The 12,991-nt window shown below is 49.9% G+C and overlaps 7 protein-coding genes across 7 annotated transcripts; 4 read left to right on the top strand and 3 right to left on the bottom strand.

Moving 5' to 3' along the window:
* Positions 1–93: 93 nt before the first annotated feature.
* AKAW2_80301S (putative C2H2 finger domain protein) lies at positions 94–1,537 on the bottom strand (the record flags this gene model as incomplete). Its single annotated transcript, XM_041681306.1, has 3 exons — positions 94–111; positions 168–1,377; positions 1,437–1,537. The coding sequence occupies 3 exons, from the start codon at positions 1,535–1,537 to the stop codon at positions 94–96; spliced, it is 1,329 nt and encodes a 442-aa protein (XP_041548262.1).
* A 714-nt stretch (positions 1,538–2,251) lies between these two features.
* AKAW2_80300S (uncharacterized protein) lies at positions 2,252–3,299 on the bottom strand (the record flags this gene model as incomplete). Its single annotated transcript, XM_041681305.1, has 5 exons — positions 2,252–2,652; positions 2,704–2,772; positions 2,826–2,909; positions 2,963–3,039; positions 3,100–3,299. 5 exons carry the CDS (start codon positions 3,297–3,299, stop codon positions 2,252–2,254), a joined length of 831 nt encoding a protein of 276 aa, XP_041548261.1.
* Positions 3,300–4,186: 887 nt separating this feature from the next.
* Positions 4,187–5,296, top strand: AKAW2_80299A (oxidoreductase, short chain dehydrogenase/reductase family; the record flags this gene model as incomplete). The annotated part of the gene is made up of 4 exons (XM_041681304.1): positions 4,187–4,343; positions 4,421–4,784; positions 4,837–5,198; positions 5,277–5,296. 4 exons carry the CDS (start codon positions 4,187–4,189, stop codon positions 5,294–5,296), a joined length of 903 nt encoding a protein of 300 aa, XP_041548260.1.
* A 379-nt stretch (positions 5,297–5,675) lies between these two features.
* ERG5_2 (cytochrome P450) lies at positions 5,676–7,504 on the bottom strand (the record flags this gene model as incomplete). The annotated part of the gene is made up of 5 exons (XM_041681303.1): positions 5,676–5,714; positions 5,765–6,048; positions 6,100–7,067; positions 7,129–7,279; positions 7,342–7,504. 5 exons carry the CDS (start codon positions 7,502–7,504, stop codon positions 5,676–5,678), a joined length of 1,605 nt encoding a protein of 534 aa, XP_041548259.1.
* Positions 7,505–8,505: 1,001 nt separating this feature from the next.
* On the top strand, positions 8,506–10,449 carry AKAW2_80297A (Zn(II)2Cys6 transcription factor; the record flags this gene model as incomplete). The annotated part of the gene is made up of 8 exons (XM_041681302.1): positions 8,506–8,553; positions 8,605–8,619; positions 8,659–8,703; positions 8,768–8,859; positions 8,912–9,207; positions 9,259–9,689; positions 9,752–10,012; positions 10,072–10,449. 8 exons carry the CDS (start codon positions 8,506–8,508, stop codon positions 10,447–10,449), a joined length of 1,566 nt encoding a protein of 521 aa, XP_041548258.1.
* Positions 10,450–10,499: 50 nt separating this feature from the next.
* On the top strand, positions 10,500–10,971 carry AKAW2_80296A (uncharacterized protein; the record flags this gene model as incomplete). The annotated part of the gene is made up of 2 exons (XM_041681301.1): positions 10,500–10,505; positions 10,531–10,971. The coding sequence occupies 2 exons, from the start codon at positions 10,500–10,502 to the stop codon at positions 10,969–10,971; spliced, it is 447 nt and encodes a 148-aa protein (XP_041548257.1).
* Positions 10,972–11,352: 381 nt separating this feature from the next.
* Positions 11,353–12,508, top strand: AKAW2_80295A (NAD(P)-dependent alcohol dehydrogenase; the record flags this gene model as incomplete). The annotated part of the gene is made up of 2 exons (XM_041681299.1): positions 11,353–11,496; positions 11,561–12,508. 2 exons carry the CDS (start codon positions 11,353–11,355, stop codon positions 12,506–12,508), a joined length of 1,092 nt encoding a protein of 363 aa, XP_041548256.1.
* Between the last annotated feature and the right edge of the window lie 483 nt (positions 12,509–12,991).

The following is a 12,991-nucleotide window of genomic DNA, read 5'->3' as shown; positions in this document are numbered from 1 at the left end:
ACGGCAATGCAGAAACTAAACCCAAGAAACAAATAGCCTGAAATGATTCATAGACTCATCAACATACGATGCAAGAAGACGAAATGTATGGGATCATTGCAGGAGAGGATCCTATACCATCTGATTAGTATCATGAAAGTCAAAACAGTCTTGGGTGGTAAGCTTACTCTGAAGTGTTTCTGGTGGTTGGCTTGCCGGTTGACCCGTGCCGTGAAGCGCTGCTCTTGTCGCATGGCTCTCTGGCGTTCCTTGCGCTCGCTGATCATCACGTCCCTCTTCTGGGAATCCGTCGTTCCAATCATACCAGTACCGCCATTGGCACGGGTGATAAGCGCACGGTTGAGGTTGCGGCCACGAGGCTTCGGCTCCTCTTCCTCGATCTCGCCGTTCTCGATGGCAAGTTGGCGCTCGGCACGCTCCTCTGCGGTGGGGTAGTTGTGCAGGTTCTGGCGGTAGTATTTGGCAAGGGAGCGGTGACCGACACTGCGACCGGAGGGCAGATGCAGCTCGTAATCGGTAGCATAGACGACGGGCGCGCGCTTGCGGTTGTCGAGGTCGTCCTCGTCCTCGTCCATGGATGAGGCGTCTGTCTCCCATCCCTCGTCTTCGCCGTCAACCTTGACGCCTCCTTCCTCATGTGTCTCGCTGCCGGTGGACTCCCACTCTTCGTCGTCTGAGTAGGTGCTGCGGAAGTCGTAGTACTGGCCAATCTCAATCTGCTCGGCCTCAGACTCGAAAGCGATCATGCAGTGGCCCTTGTCCTTCATGTGGGTGCGAATGCCTTCAGGGGTGTTGCGGATCATATGGCAGTAGGTACATTCGCTGTTCTCGTTGATCTTGCGCCACAGGTAGTGGAGAAGACCCTCAAGGTCAACAAGGTAGTCCTTCTCGGGAATGAACATGCCATGGGTCTTGAACATGTGCTCGGTGTTTTCTTCCACATTCTCCGACTTCTGCAGACAGAAGAGACAACGAGACGCAAAGAACCCATCATCAGACATCTCCTCGTCTTCATTGCTCTCCTCCTTGATGGTAGCATCCTTGAGGGTCTCGGCGACCTTGTTAACCTCGGACTCTCCGACGCGGGGCTTGTTGATGGGTTCTCCCAGGGAGAAGGTGGAGCTCATGACGGAGGACGACTCGTCGGCATTTTCCCGGCTCATGCGAGCCTCACGAGCCTTGTGCTTGGAGCTCTTGATGTGGTTCTGGTAGGAGTTCTCGCTGTAGAAGGTCTTCTGGCAAGCGACGCAGGTCGTCTCGAAGGATGCCTTGGCGGCAGCGGCAGTGGTGGTGGCTTTGGCGGCAAGAACCTTTTCGTTGAAGGTTTCCTGGGACACGGGGGGAAGAGAGGCGATACGACGCTTCATATTATACAAGCTAGTACAAATGAGATCAGCTCCTGCAGGCTAAACCAGTGGTAATATGAAGAAACTTACTGCCAGTCAGTGCGCATGTGCACCCGCTGCGCATCGCTGCCGCGGAAAGCAACAAGGCAAGTGTTGCAGGTGTAGGGAAGGGAAGATGCAGGACCGTCCATCTTGAATCAAATCGGCGAAACAACGCAGGGGTATCACGATGAAAGAAAGTGTCGTGTAGAGGTCGTTAAATGATTGTGGGATGGACGAAGCGGGGCACAATCTCAAATGCTGCGACCGCTGGATATCGGAAAACAAGTGACAATCCCAGTTGACACTTGTAGATTTAAGTATGGATGAGAGACTAATCCACACGAGCGAGTGAAAGTAAATGAGATAGGGAAGAGTGGATGAGTCGGGATGAGTCTTCAATTGTTGCCCCTCAGCGCCGGAGCAGAATTAATTATTGATAATCACCGAGATTTGCGCCGCCTTGCCGCTTTGGGCCCAATGACGTTCAATGCACGTGCCCACATATTATCCACCTACTAGTGCTGTATTAGTCACTATAACATTTTATGCACAGGCGGCCGACGAGTTCTCCTTTTGTCTTCTCTTTTGTCTGTTTAAATGAGATTTGTCTCCAAAAGTAGCTTGGTGAATTATTCTAAAAGCTCTAGTAGAGCCTATAGTGTGGTTTAGGGGACGTTAAAGCAATCCGACGGCCTTCTGCTATTTGAAACTTGTAGTGGTAGTAAGTCATGGTCCGGCCGAAATATACTATTTCTCTAATATCTCAAACATTGTGGAGCACCAGCTAACACTAATCTATCACATGGCATCCAGGTTGAAAAACACACTGTTAGCATCTGCAGCAAAGTGACAGCATGATTGACTCATGGTAGCACGTAACCACCATCAATGAGTACATCACTGCCAGTCATGAATGTAGACGCGTCACTGGCGAGATACAAATACAATCCCTTGATCTCCTTCACATGGCCCTGTCTCCCAAGCGGCGCCATTCGGTAGGCTTCGTTGACCGTTTGCGGACTGGCACCCATCTTGGTATCGAAAAAGCCAGGAGAGACAATGTTAACACGGGCAAACTCTCTCCACTCGCGAGCAAGTGATTTTCCTAAGTGCGTCACAAAGGCCTTGCTGCCATTGTAGACGGGTTGATCAACGGGGACATTGACAATGTGGCCACTCATGCTAGAGGTGATGATCAGGTTACCGAAGCCTTGTTGTTTGAACACCTCCCCAACATATTTAGCGCAGTAGAGAACGCCATCGACTGTATATCGTCATCAGTATCTAGTCTACAGCAAAAGAGGAAGCATCTTACCGTTCACCGACATCTGCTTCCGATACTCTTCCAGTGTTTGCTCCAGAAGAGGCTTGGAAATAGCCATTCCTGTTTAGAATGTTAGCGATGTAATGCACTGTGCGACAAAAATTGCATCCTACCGGCGTTTGCGATAAACACATCGACCTTGCCAAAGTCTTTGGCGACATCTGCAATTGCTTGTTGAACGGCATCCGCATCCGAAACTGGGGATGTTAGTGTTTTAGGCCTTCTAGAACGCATGATAAGTAACACTCACCGTCGACCTTGTAAGCAGTAGCTCTAATCCCATGAGTAGAAGCCAGTGCCTGCGCTTTCGCGACGGCTGCATCATTGCTATCGTGACTATGTTAGATGTGGAATCTTGTTTCCGATGCTAGAAAAGGCATAGCTTACGAGTTGTACCACATGGCAATATCGGCATTAGCCTCAGCCATGGCTTCAGCCACTGCGTATCCGATACCATCTGCAGCTCCTGTGATCACGACAACCTTTCCGCTCAGACGCATCTGCGCCAACACATTTGTTGGTGTGTTTGGGAACGGGCGAGGGTATCCCTCACGGACCGGGGCACACTCAGCTACGCTCATAGACATGTTGAACAGAGGTGATAGTTAACAACCGCAGCAAATGAAAAGAATTTAGGATTGGTTCAAGTGGGAAGTATCGAAAGTTGAAGTTTGACAAATATAAGACTAGAAGGTACCGCGTACCCTTTTAAGATATTTTCCTTGGAACGGTATCTACCTCGATGGTTGCTGCTTCTCTTCTTTCACTTCACGCGACCAGATATGGCGGGGTTCCACCAACAAATACTGGTCCTTTGAAATCTGAACCTGGTTGCCCCACTCCCTTAGAAGGAGCCAGGAGTTGATCTCAATCATCATGATATACCTGTTCGGGTAACTGTGGTCCGACCTGGTCCTCGAACCAATGAAGTTCTATCCGGGGTCGGTTTAGTACACAAGCGTCAACCAACATTCAATTCATATTGGCGCTTTGATTCCATCTTTGATCATCTGTTTCAGACCCCTCCCGTCCAAGCTCCTAATCATTTATGACGAGCCTGTTGACTTCATCCCATCGAGAAAAGAGAAGGCAGAAGTGATCTCGGGCAACAGACAACCGAAGCATTGCATTGGTGGCCCATTCGGACATAATCGGACAACCTCCGCATCCCGCCGGAGTCCCCGCATTCAATCATCCCACTCGGGGCTTAGCCCGGTGCATCTGCACTCCACCCCAAACCCCATCGGTCGACAGGTAGCCGAGAACCAGTAGGTTCAAGCAGACACCTTAATGGTTAAAAGAAAACACCCTAGAACCACCGCGCATAATTTGTCTTTTTGAGTTGATACTCATAACCCAGTTATCAAACATTCACCCCACACTCATCGTCTTTAGTCAACATCCTTAAATTTCAATAACCTAGGCTCCACTCATCACTTAGTTACAAGATAGATAAGTCTTCACTATAATCACTATGGGATCCAACTCAGATACCCCTGCAATCCCTTGGATGCAACTAGGAGAGCTTGACCCTCAGTCGTCTCTCACGCCACCCCCTGCGCCTTTCCCGTCGAGTAACAGTGCAGCCGACAACGCGAGACAGAGATTCGCAGTGAAGGGCAATGCCATCTGTATGTCATTTCATCTCGCCATCTCTTTTCTCTTTACTAGTAGAGAAGAAAGGCGACTGGACTAAGACAATGTATAGTCACCGGCGGCGCCGGTGCCCTAGCACTCACCTCAGCACGAGCACTCCTTGAGCACGGTCTACAAGGCCTAGCTCTCCTAGACCTATCCACATCCCTCACAAAGAGCAAAGAGCACATCTCAGCCGTACAGCATGATTTTCCCAACGCCAACATCGTAACCATACCCTGCAACGTGACCATCGAAGCAGAAGTCCAATCCGCAGTCCAATCAGCCATAGACCGTCTAGGCGATCTGAGGATTTTATGCTGCTTCGCAGGGATAGTCAATTGCGTCCCATCAATCGACATGTCCCTGGAAGATTACAAGAGAATGCAAGACGTAAACGCAACAGGAAGCTGGGTCATGGCGCAGACAGTTGCCAGGTAAGCCCACTTAGACTTGCCCCTTCAACAATTCATAATAACTCTAATCCAGACACATGATCTCCCGTAAAACAGGCGGCAAAATCGTCTTCATTGCCTCCATCAGCGGCCACCGTGTTAACTACCCCCAGCCACAGCTGGCATACAATATCTCCAAAGCCAGTATCCTTCATATGAAGAACTGTCTCGCCGCTGAATGGGCGCAGTATGGCATCCACGTCAACTCCATCTCGCCCGGGTATATGGATACGGTTCTGAATGAGGGGGATCAGCTGTCAGGTCATCGTGCGGTATGGGCTGATCGTAATCCCATGCGGCGTATGGGGTCACCGCAGGAGTTGACGGGGCCGGTGGTGCTTTTGTGCAGTGATGTTGGAGGGAGTTATTTGAACGGGGTGGATATTGTGGTCGATGGTATGTTGTTTCCTGTTTGATCTTCTGATAAAGAAGGTGTTGTAGCATAGTAGCTAACGAAGATTGTTCGGTGGATAGGTGGAGGCCTGGTATTCTAGTCGTTTGTTGGGAGTTTGGGGTATTTGCATAACGGAGTGCTATTGAAATTCGATAAAAGGACTATATAACGAAGATCTGAGAATATCATGAACGTGTCTGGGGTTCAAACCCGCAGCAGTTAATTGAAATTGTTACGGTACCAATTCTTGGGCACGGTCTAGGAGCCAATGATATGAGCATATTGGACAAATCCAACGTCTTCATTGTCTGTGAACAGTAGAAAAACAATCGGGAAAAACAAAATGTCATGGATTAGACAGTCGAAATATTAAGCTGACACTCAATGTATGTATGTAAGTATTGTGAGTTCTGTACAAACGAGTCAAACGGCAGTAAGCAACCGCCCCTCTTCCCTTTCCATTATCCCACCACTTAACCTTACCACTTCCTCTCATGAAAAGTCAACGGGCAGTCATCCTGACCGACAGTTAGTACTTGCAACTTTGGATTTTTCACTGGTCACTTACCTTGGGAAATATGGTTGCAAAAACCTTGATCTCCTCTGATAGTGGGGTCGCGTGGTGCTTCCAGTCTAGCAGCAACGAGGCTTTGCCGATGAGCAGCACCAGATTGAGCTGTGCATAGTGCTGTCCAATGCACACATGTGGACCCGTTCCAAACACGAGATAGTTATTCTTTCCCTTCTCCTCAGCATCCCCGGTATAATAACGCTCAGGATTGAATTCGTCAGGGTTCTCGTATACCTCCTCGTCCCGGAGAGCAAGGTACGTGGTGGGAATAACCATCGCTCCTGTAAATAGTTAGCACCGGCTAAGCTCTTGGTTCGTGTTATAGAGCTCACCTTTAGGAACAGTGTAGGAGTCAGTGATTGGGAACGGCTTCTTCGCCATATAAGGCACCATGATCACGGGAGGTCGGTACCGCAGAAGCTCCCTGACGACTGCACGGGTATAGGTCATGGACTCCAGTTGGTCCAAGTCAACCTCAGCATGGACGTTACCCTTACGGACCTGATAATTTTCCTCACGCACTCGATCGAGCACGTCGGGGCGCTGTGCCATCGTCTGAAAGAGCCAGGTGGCTGCGCTGCTGGTAGCATCCTGGGAAGCGAACAAAAATGCAAGCACTGTCTGAGCGATCTCCCAATCGGCGAAGTCACGTAGCAGAGGAGATGGTTTTTCCATGCCCTCCATTGGCATTCCCTTGGCTTCTGCTTCAACCCATTGTTTTGAGGCCAGGATATTCTTGACCCACGCGTCCATAATGCAAGTGGGTTCTTTGCCGGCTGCCATACAGACCTTGCTCTTCGCACTAGCCTGGCAAAACTCAGCCATGACCATATCACTCGCCTTCTTACCATACCATGCCTTTGTGAAAGGCAGAATAATAGGAAAGTTAACCAGCTCCATTGCCTCTGTTATCAGATAATAGTCATCAGAGATTTTCTTCACAGCCTCGTCCGAAATATAATAGCCGCAGAATGTGCGGAGCGATACGGCGCACATCAATTCGCGAAACTCGGGCATAAAGGGCACTGGTTTGCCGCCGGCTTTTTGCGTGATGCCAAGGAAGCGCTCGAAGTACTGATTGTAGACACCCTCCTGGCCAGGAAGATAAGACTGCAGTGCCTTCCTTGTGAAAAGACCGTTGAGGCCCTTGCGGAAATCCACATGTGGTTTCCCATCCATAAAGACAAAGTTTTCCTTTCCCAGAAGCTTATGGGCGACATCCACAACGCAGGGTTTCACGTAGGTCGGGGAGTTGAACACTTTCCTAGCCAAATCACGGGTTGAGGCAATCACGACGAACCTGGACCGGGATTTGTTAGTCCGGTCTATGCTAACGATCTGTATGCGCCAGGGGAACGAACTTGTGAAAGACGGACACGCAACTGAGCGGGCCACTTTTCCATTTGGCATAATATTCCTCGAATTTGGGGTTGACCGATTCCAAGAACGGTCCAATAAAGGGTGTCTTGAAGGCTGGGCCCACGATGTTGCCTTTGTTTATGAGGTACATGACTGGAAGGCAAGCCATTTTAGGACCGATCGAGTGAATCATAATCAACGGTCAAAAGACATACTTTGGTCATAAGTGACAAGAGCCGCGAGAATGGTAAAGGCGATAGTCCACGGGCCCGCATTGCTGATGGCATCAACGACACCCTCGAATTGGGAGGGAATGTGCAAGTTGCTGGCTCGAACGCTAGCGAGCGGCGACGCGAAGCTGGGAGAGTTGGCCTCCATGTTGTGTGCACCGCTGCGAGCTGTACACGCAGGCCGATTGAATTCCGGCGACTTCCGACCGGAGCTGCTAAACACGAAGGATCTAGATGAAGCGGAGACGAGCTCCTTGCGCTATGCGACCGTGCCGGACAACACGGTGTCGGAAATGGTGTTGCAGATAGGTAGCTCGGAAAGTTTTGAATGAGTGCCAGGCTGGGCAGTTGCGCCTTTTAAACCCCTGGATCTCATGGGGTTCTTACTGGGGGCAGGTTTAGTGAATCCTTCGTGCTTTCCATGCGTAAGCCCACGGGCTGTCATTGGACTGATTCCTAACGTCTGAAATCTAGTAGCAGTAACTCTGCGGCGTTGCACGGCGCTAATCTAACAGCAATAACTCCCAGTGACTTTGAAATATCAAGCTACTCTTATGAGCTGGATATAATCAGGAAAGAAAACAATCTTCCCCGATCGCATGATGCCAGAGCAACGGCCACTATCGCTAGTGCTGACGCACCGTGGACGACTTCTTTATCCTCTCGATTGAGCGCCACGATTTCGGCCAATCACGTTGCAACTGCACGGCTCGGGCCTCTCAATGAAAGGCTGACTGCGACGCTTAGTATCTGAGGTTTGCTAGTCAAGAGAGCGAGTAGTTATTAGAGCATTCTTGAGCAAGCTAGGTGTCAGATATCTATAGATGGACCGGCGAGATGAATTGCCAAAGATCCGCATCTAGGAGTACTTCACACTGACCTCCCAGGGCTATTCAAGGCTAACCAGACGTCAACAGAGTGAAGGGCACTTTCTACTAATGTGACATATCAGGATAGACCCCATTTGCATGTCTTTAAGCATCGAAATAAGCTCCTAGAAACAGCGTCTTTGACATCTCTAGATCAGAAGTTAACTTGCGTGGATCGATCCAGCGGGGTCTTCGGACGACTGCGGGCCGACCACAACGATCATTAGAGCATAAACCTTATGTTGATGTAACGCAGTTCTGCCACAAATTAATCACCAGCATGGCAAAACGGACGAGACTAGCATCAGAGACACAGGAGCTTCGGGCAGTAAGTCTTTTACAATGGCAGGAAGCCTGTCGTTGGACTAACGGCGAGTAGTGTGTGGAGTGCCGGGTAAGAATGAACCCAACATATACCTAACGGCTATCCCAGGTGGCTAAGACAGTTCTGACATGCTCCAAGCGACGAAAGAGCAAGGTATGGCCCTGAGGGCTAATCTAAGAACTGCTAGCTATTTTTATACTAATAGTATACTGCCAAGTGTTCTGGAACAGCTCCATGCTCTTACTGCTCGAGGACTCAAAAACGATGTCGCTTCGAGCGTGTACCATCACGGACACCGTTGACTCGCAAGTGAGTGTAGAACCCTGTGTACCATAGAAACATATTCTCAGTATATATGTAGGAACCTTGAAGAGAAGGAGCAGCTTTGTGAGAAGTTGATGACCCTTGTCCGAAACTTGGGTCCGAACATCGACATCGAAGAAGCACTGAAAGAATTAGCAGGGGCCGGACAGGGGCATGATACCAATGAAACCGACCACAACAGCTTGCTAGGTGTAAGCCCTGGTGCGAAGAGTCCCACCCCATTAGAGAACTTTGAATGGAACGAGGATCTAATGACCCCGTCTAATCCGCCAAACAAGTCTCTCGATGGAATGGCATCACTGCCAACCGAAGGGTCCGGATCCGGTTACTTAGGTAAGTGGCCTGAGAAGCTTTTCATGAATGAGATTGATGGTGGTTTTTTAGGAAACTCATCTGGGTCATGTATACTGGAAACCATCTCAGATTTACTACCCAAGCATCCTGCTCCTTTGGTTACCCGAAGGGGACAACACCCTGCAAACTCGACCATGTTAGCGAGTCCGCACATTCTGAGGGAACTTGATAACTCTATCCTCACGGACTCTCTAATGGACGCCTATTTCGGGTGGTATAACAAATCATTTCCCATTCTACATGAAAAGACGTTCAGAGAGAAGTACCAGAACCGCCATCATACCCCACCTCACTCCACATGGCACTTGATTTTCTATGTCGTTCTGGCAATCGGTGACTGGGTGATATCCGGTGGCTCCAAAGTAGAGGAGTCCAGATTTTACATGGCTGCACGATCGCGTATGTCAATAAGTCTGCTGGAGTCGGGTGCACTTCTCACAGTTCAAGCGTTCCTCTTGATGGTTGGTCAGCTTGATGCGCGTCGGTGCATACCGCAAGCATGTTTCAATGCTAAATGGCACAGGGGAATTTTCTCCAAAAACGGGATCGACCAAATACCGGATACAACTTCATTGGAATAGCATATCGAATGGCTCTTGGACTGGGCCTCCATCGTGAACCAATGAGGGAATCGACACACGACACCTTGAGTAGCGAAAGAAGAAGAGTCGTGTGGTGGATTGTTTACTCATTTGACAGCGGATTTAGTCTGACTACAGGAAGGCCCCTGATGTTGTCGGACTGTTTCATCGAAACCCAACTCCCTCGCAATATCGAAGACTCGGTAACTGATTTCATGCTAAAACAAAGAGACGAAGGTCGTAGCTAACTGATCACCATCAGACTTACCCATTAGATTCTATAGTCCCACTCCCCATCGACAAACCAACTACATATTCCGCGATAATAGCACAGGCTCAATTATCACGCATCGGAAACACCGTATTCTGTAACGTGATAGCAGGTCCAAAGAAGGATCTAGATATGAAGACCCCACGATCACTCGATCATCAGCTCAAGGCCTGGAGACTCTCACTGCCGCTCTACTTCACGGCCCATGATGTTCCAACATGGTTCCGCGGACCTCGAGCAATAGTCAGCTGGAAGGAACAAAACCTGCGAATGATGCTATGGTGGGGAACTCAGCGTATATGCGGTTCTCCGTCAGACAGCGAAGAAGCCCGAAACATGTGCCACTATGCCGCCGTAGAGTGTATCTAGGATATCACTACCTTCTGTGTTGACTATCCGGATACGCTACATTTCGGCCTATGCTGGTACGTGACATACTTCCTCTTCCAGGCATCCGTCGTTCTCAGCATCTATCATCTCCGACCAAAGGAGCCTTTGGATAAAAGCTTGGCGGCGGCAAATCACGAGCTCTGGATATCTTCCATCGAGAGATCGCGCGACTGCCTCGCAAAATTAAGCCAGAAGAACCAGGCTGCAGCGCGGTGCTTGGAAGTTCTTGACCGGATTATGTATCAGTCGCAAGCTACGCCTACTGCAGTGGGCGATGTCCCGGGCACGGCACAGTTACCAATGGAGTATAATAGCACGGGCACGCGTCTCGATACACTTGCTGTTGACCCTTCCCTTCAGATGCTTTTTGATGCGACGTCATTTGATATGGATATCTTTGAAGGACTCGAGGGGTTTCCGAATACGAACGAAGTTGAAGCGTTTGATTATGTTTCAGGAGCTGCACTGGTCGCTGACAATGCAGAGGACTGGCAAATATGAATGGTAGTAAATGGGTATTACTTGGACTGGGTTTTATGACACCCTTTAACAGGGAAGAGAAGTATCATATGAAAAACAACAAAAAAAGCAGAACAAGACTTACCAAAGCAGAGAGGATATCAATCTACTATCAGACTATCGGAGCATGGCCAGCCGCTGGATACCTGCCCCGACGGCGCTTCAACGAACGTCAGACTTACCATCCACTTATCTGTCCTCGGCCGACAGAGCGCCGACACTCTATGGAAAGCATGTATATGAACATCTCAAGAGGGGTCATCAACTGCCAAGAATGGCATTGACCAACAATTTTCACCTGACTCCAACCTAACTGCACACCAAAACTCACCCAGATTTAAGACAGACACAACTCAAACTACCATGAACCCCAGCACTCGTAACCCATCCTGCGTCCTCTATGGCCCACTCGACGCACGCTTTGAAGACCGTCCACTTCCCACCCTCGAATACAACCCCCACGATGTCCTCATCCGCATAGCATATACCGGAGTCTGCGGCAGCGATGTAAGCTCCATCCATCCCATTTTATCCCATACATTCCTCAGATCATACTCACCCACACTATCAGGTCCACTTCTGGCTCCACGGCGGCATCCGCACATACGTCTCTCCCGCCCGCCCCCTAACAATGGGCCACGAAGCGTCTGGAATCATCCACTCCATCGGCACCGCCGTAACCATCCTCCAGCCCGGCGACAAAGTCTCCATCGAGCCAGGCTATCCCTGTCGACGCTGCACCTCCTGCAAAAGCGGGCGCTACAATCTCTGTCCTGAGATGAAGTTCGCGGCGGACCCGCCATTCGTGCACGGCACGTTGACCAAGTATTTCCGCGTCCCTGCAGATTTCTGCTACAAGGTACCTGAGTGTATTAAGTTAGAAGAAGCGGTGTTGATTGAGTCATTGGCTGTAGCTGTCCACGCTGTGAGACTTGCTAATGTGCGGCCTGGACAGAAGGTCGTGGTATTTGGGGCAGGCACTGTGGGGTTATTTTGCGCGGCAGTGGCGAGGGAGTTTGGGGCTAGTGCTGTAGTGTCTGTGGATGTGGTGGAGGAGAGATTGGGATTTGCGCGGGGGTTTGTTGGGGAGAGGGTGGGCAGGGGGGTGGTTATGGATAGGGATTTGGGGGTGGAGGGGAATGTTGAGAGGATATTGAATGAGGGCAGATTGAGGGTTATTGGTGGTGCAGATGTCGTGATTGATGCGTCGGGGGCAGAGTTGGCGGTGCAGACGGGGGTGTTTGTGCTGAAGAAGGGGGGCACGTATGTGCAGGCTGGGATGGGGAAGAGGATGATGGAGTTTCCTATTGCGGAGATGTGTGAGAAGGAGGTTGTGGCCAAGGGGTGTTTTCGGTATGGAGCTGGGGATTTTGACTTGGGGGTGGATCTTGTGAGGAGGGGGAGGGTGGTGCTTGAGGGTTTCATATCGAGGATGTTTCCATTTGAGGAGGCGACGGGGGCGTGGGAGGCTGCTAAACGGGGAGAGGGGATTAAGATGGTGATTGAGGGGCCTAGGTAGGTGGGTGAGGGTGGTAAGTTGGATATGTGCAGTCTCGGATGGAGGTATCCGGATTGGCTATCCATCTATCAAGGGGAGAGAATTGTTGAAGGTCTACTTCTGATAGACCCTTCACAGCTCCGATATAGTATTCTCTTCCTACTACCCTTTCTTTCTACTCGCTTTTTTCAATGTTGATCTGTTCTTAGCAATATTGACATCGACTACTTCTGATATGTTTTCTCCGACCTCAAAGAATGGCAATGATCTGAGCATACCACCAGAGTAATGCTAATGAGCGAGAATCCAAACACACGAGGTATCTGCACTGTGTGGGCACAATATCCCACTATGTGCTCAACAACACGACTGGGAATTGCCAGAATTATCTCCAGAGTCACGGTGCTACGATTCGTAGTAGCTAGATGCGTTGCGTTTGTGGTCAGATGCCTCAACATGGGCTTTTACCCTCTCGAGGGTTTCCCCACGTTTTGATGCGAAGGC

Source organism: Aspergillus luchuensis, chromosome 8, assembly GCF_016861625.1.
Source record: "Aspergillus luchuensis IFO 4308 DNA, chromosome 8, nearly complete sequence".
Lineage (NCBI taxonomy): Eukaryota > Fungi > Ascomycota > Eurotiomycetes > Eurotiales > Aspergillaceae > Aspergillus > Aspergillus luchuensis.
The sequence above is the reverse complement of the archived record's forward strand: the minus strand, read 5'-3'. Positions and strand labels throughout refer to the sequence as shown.